Here is a 3094-nt window from a genome sequence, read left to right as displayed (position 1 = left end):
GTTTGCCACACAAAGAGCGTCTGATGGCTCTGGCCCTGTATTCACAGGAATTCAGAAGAATGACCGGTGTGCTAATTGGAACCTATCCGATGGTGAAAGGTCGTGCGAGGGTGAATGATGAGATGCTGTTTCCCATGGTTGGAGAGTCTAAGACCAGAGGACAAATCCCAATGGTCCGTAAATAGGAACCCCTGCCCCCTGCACCAGTTGCTCAGCCACGCATTCACCTGCCAAGTCATCATATTCTTACCCTCACTGGCGCGTGGCATGGGTCCAGTTCTCAGTTTTCTACCTCGGTCCCTAAAATCTCTTTTCAGGACCTCCACACCTTGTCCACCTATGTCATTGATGCCAATATGTACCAAGACCCTCGGTTGCTCATCTTCCCCTTTGAGAATGCCATTCACCGGATCCGACGCATCCCTGACTTTGACACCTGGGAGGGAACATAGCATCCTGGTGTCTCTAGCCTGCCCGCAGATTCTCGTATCAGTTCCACTGACTATGGAATCTCTGTTCAGCACTTCAGTCCTCTCAGCTTTCCGCTCTTCTGAGCCACAGCACCAGAGACTGCTTCTGGGACTCCCTCGGCAGGTGCGACCTTAACTCACCGCCTTTGCGGATTTGTTATCACAAGAGTTCCGGATTGCAAGCCGAACTTCAGTCAGGGCACACTAGTGCGCATGTCAGTGCTGATTTTAAAGTTATGCCGACAACTCCTTCCCCACTGGGTGGAGTTTAACCGATTAAAATATAAGCTGCAGCCCATCGCTGTGCCGGGTTTCCTGAGTGTTAAAATAGACCTGGTGCTCGACTCCCATGGCGCTGCAAGCGTTCAGAAAATTGAAAGATATCCTTCTGAAGAATTACTCCAACGTACTGAAAATCGGTGGGAATGGTGCGATCGCAGCAGTCCTGTATGGGTTGGAAGAAATGTTGGAGAAAATCAGTCCATGTCCCTGTCATCCGGAATGGAACGCAACCCACGCCGTGATTGTTTTCACTGTGCCCGCAGTTATCCTCTATATGTTCTGCTTGGTCGTGTATCCGGATTCACGGAGAGTGCTGAAGTGTGGGCCAGGCTGTACCCTTCCTCGCGGTGAGACCGACGGTTGTTGTAAGACCTGCTGCACCTGGAATCAATGTGGTTTTGCAACGATGACATTGCTGAAAACAGGGATCCCATCTGTCTTATGGATCGTCATTGTATTTCTGGATGGGAGTTACTATACCTGTTCAAAAGTCCAAAACCCGAACAGCGAAACGTGCAAAAATTATTGCAGCAGTAATAATTCCCCTGACGTGGTCGATCATTGCTCCAAGTCTCGGGTGAGTGTCTTCAGCTGTGGCTTCGAGTCTGTGACTGTAACGGTACAGCACTCGGTCCCGCGAATATGCCCGCATTGTTAATGTTGCATAACGACTGCGAATTACCGGGAAGCCGGTCAGAACTGGAACTGGAATGGAGCTTGGAGCGTAGAGGTTTCAGCTCAAAGGGACCTGATGGGTAGGTTTTCCACATAGAGGGTGGTGATTGTATGGAATGAAAAGAAAGACATCGAGATAAAGGCGCGTACAATTAGACTGTAGCCCATTGTATCTGAACCGAATAGTGGCAGACGGACTAAGTGCGAGCAAATAGCTTTAGGTTGATGGCATTGACCAGGTGGGTGGACGATGGTCTCGTTCTTGTATTCAGCGGTGCTATGATTGTCCGTCTTCTGATGCTTCAGTGCACGATCTCTGGTACAGAAATAAATCAGCTTATTTATTGAACTGGTTATCAATCACCTATCCCTCTGTCTGTCTGTTGTCTATTTAGTCATTTATTTACTTATTTCTCCATTTATCTACATATTTATTTGTTTACTTATTTATTACTATTTATTTATATATTTCTTAGTTGATTAAATTACTGTTTGTTTGTCTATTTATGCCTGTATTTGTTTTTATTTATCAAACGTATTTGCGTATTTTTATTCATTTATTCATCTATTTGTTTGTTTACCTGTTTATGTCATCAGAATAGCCGCAGACGTTACGGGGCGAGAAAAGAGGTACTGAGGTAAAAGGTGACCTGATTAGTGGAAAAATTCATGATCTTGCTGAACGGTCGAAGGTGACGTCATTAAAAAAGTAAACTTGATCTTATTGAACAACAGACGTAAAGATATGTGTCTGCTTCTGTCTCTTAGCGTCTTTTTTTCAATCCCAACAGATGATTGGAGCCATTTTGCTGGCGGCGACCGTGACTCTGCTGGTACTTCTTTACTTCCTTCCTGCGTGGAAGTGTGGCGATTGCACTGTGGAGAGATATTACGAAGCAAAATATCAGAAAATGCTGGAGAAGGAGAAACGGACCAAGACGAAGGAAGAATTGGAAAAGGAAGCAAAGGAATTTGCAGAAGAATCAGCCAAACAGGTCATTGGTAACCTGAAACTCGGTAAACCTGTGCGGAATGTTCAGCAATCTAATACACCACCGGGTAATGAGGACGATGCAGCTGATCTCAATCCTAATCCAAACGCCATCCTAATGATGTCTGTCCATTAGCTGCCCCCGATAGGTCACTAGATGACTACAACTCAACCAGGGCAGCATTTCCATTCGCAACACTGCCTGATCAAAACTGGAGACTGAAACAACTGTAACAAAACAGAAACCCGAAACTAAAAAGTTATAACTCAAGAGTATGGATACCAGCCTGACTTTTCTCACTAAAGGCCACGAGTTAGAGCGCACAACCGGGGGGGGGGGAGGGGGGCGGGGGGATTGTAAAGTCACAGCTAACACGCCACAACAGTATGATGCGCAAGTTGGTGGGGCCCTTGCTGTTCTCGGGCATAGAGATTAAACAAGAGGCCGAGGAAATTGATATATTTAAGTGGAAAATAGGTGAATATTTGGCAGAAGGACAAATTGAAGATTAGGGGATTTGGAACAGAAGAGTGTTTGATGCCTGGGGCATATCAGCCACGATCATATTGAACAGCGGGGCAGACTTGAGGAGTCTGTCGCTACCCTTGCTCCCGATTTAGAGTGTTTAGAGTGAAAGAGAGAACGAGATGACCACCGATAACAAATTGACAGAAC

At 46.1% G+C, this 3094-nt stretch overlaps 1 protein-coding gene across 2 annotated transcripts; it reads left to right on the top strand.

Annotated features, from left to right (window-relative positions):
* Window positions 1-804: 804 nt before the first annotated feature.
* On the top strand, window positions 805-2737 carry LOC140738034 (uncharacterized). 2 transcript variants are annotated; one of them, XM_073065017.1, is made up of 2 exons: window positions 805-1329; window positions 2219-2737. In XM_073065017.1, the coding sequence occupies exons 1-2, from the start codon at window positions 820-822 to the stop codon at window positions 2552-2554; spliced, it is 846 nt and encodes a 281-aa protein (XP_072921118.1). In that variant the 5' UTR covers window positions 805-819; the 3' UTR covers window positions 2555-2737. The 2 variants fall into 2 exon arrangements, 1 of the variants encoding a protein (XP_072921118.1); XR_012101288.1 differs by lacking the exon at window positions 805-1329 and adding an exon at window positions 1370-1507.
* Window positions 2738-3094: the final 357 nt, after the last annotated feature.

This window comes from Hemitrygon akajei, chromosome 2 (assembly GCF_048418815.1).
Source record: "Hemitrygon akajei chromosome 2, sHemAka1.3, whole genome shotgun sequence".
Classification (NCBI taxonomy): Eukaryota; Metazoa; Chordata; class Chondrichthyes; order Myliobatiformes; family Dasyatidae; genus Hemitrygon; species Hemitrygon akajei.
This window is presented reverse-complemented; position numbering and strand designations above follow the sequence as displayed.

Bases quoted from the DNA above. Each gene is read 5' to 3' on its own strand.
- LOC140738034 (XM_073065017.1), top strand. From the start codon at position 820: ATGGCGCTGCAAGCGTTCAGAAAATTGAAAGATATCCTTCTGAAGAAT. The intron at 1,330-2,218 runs GTGAGTGTCTTC...CAATCCCAACAG, and splicing joins ATCATTGCTCCAAGTCTCGG to ATGATTGGAGCCATTTTGCT.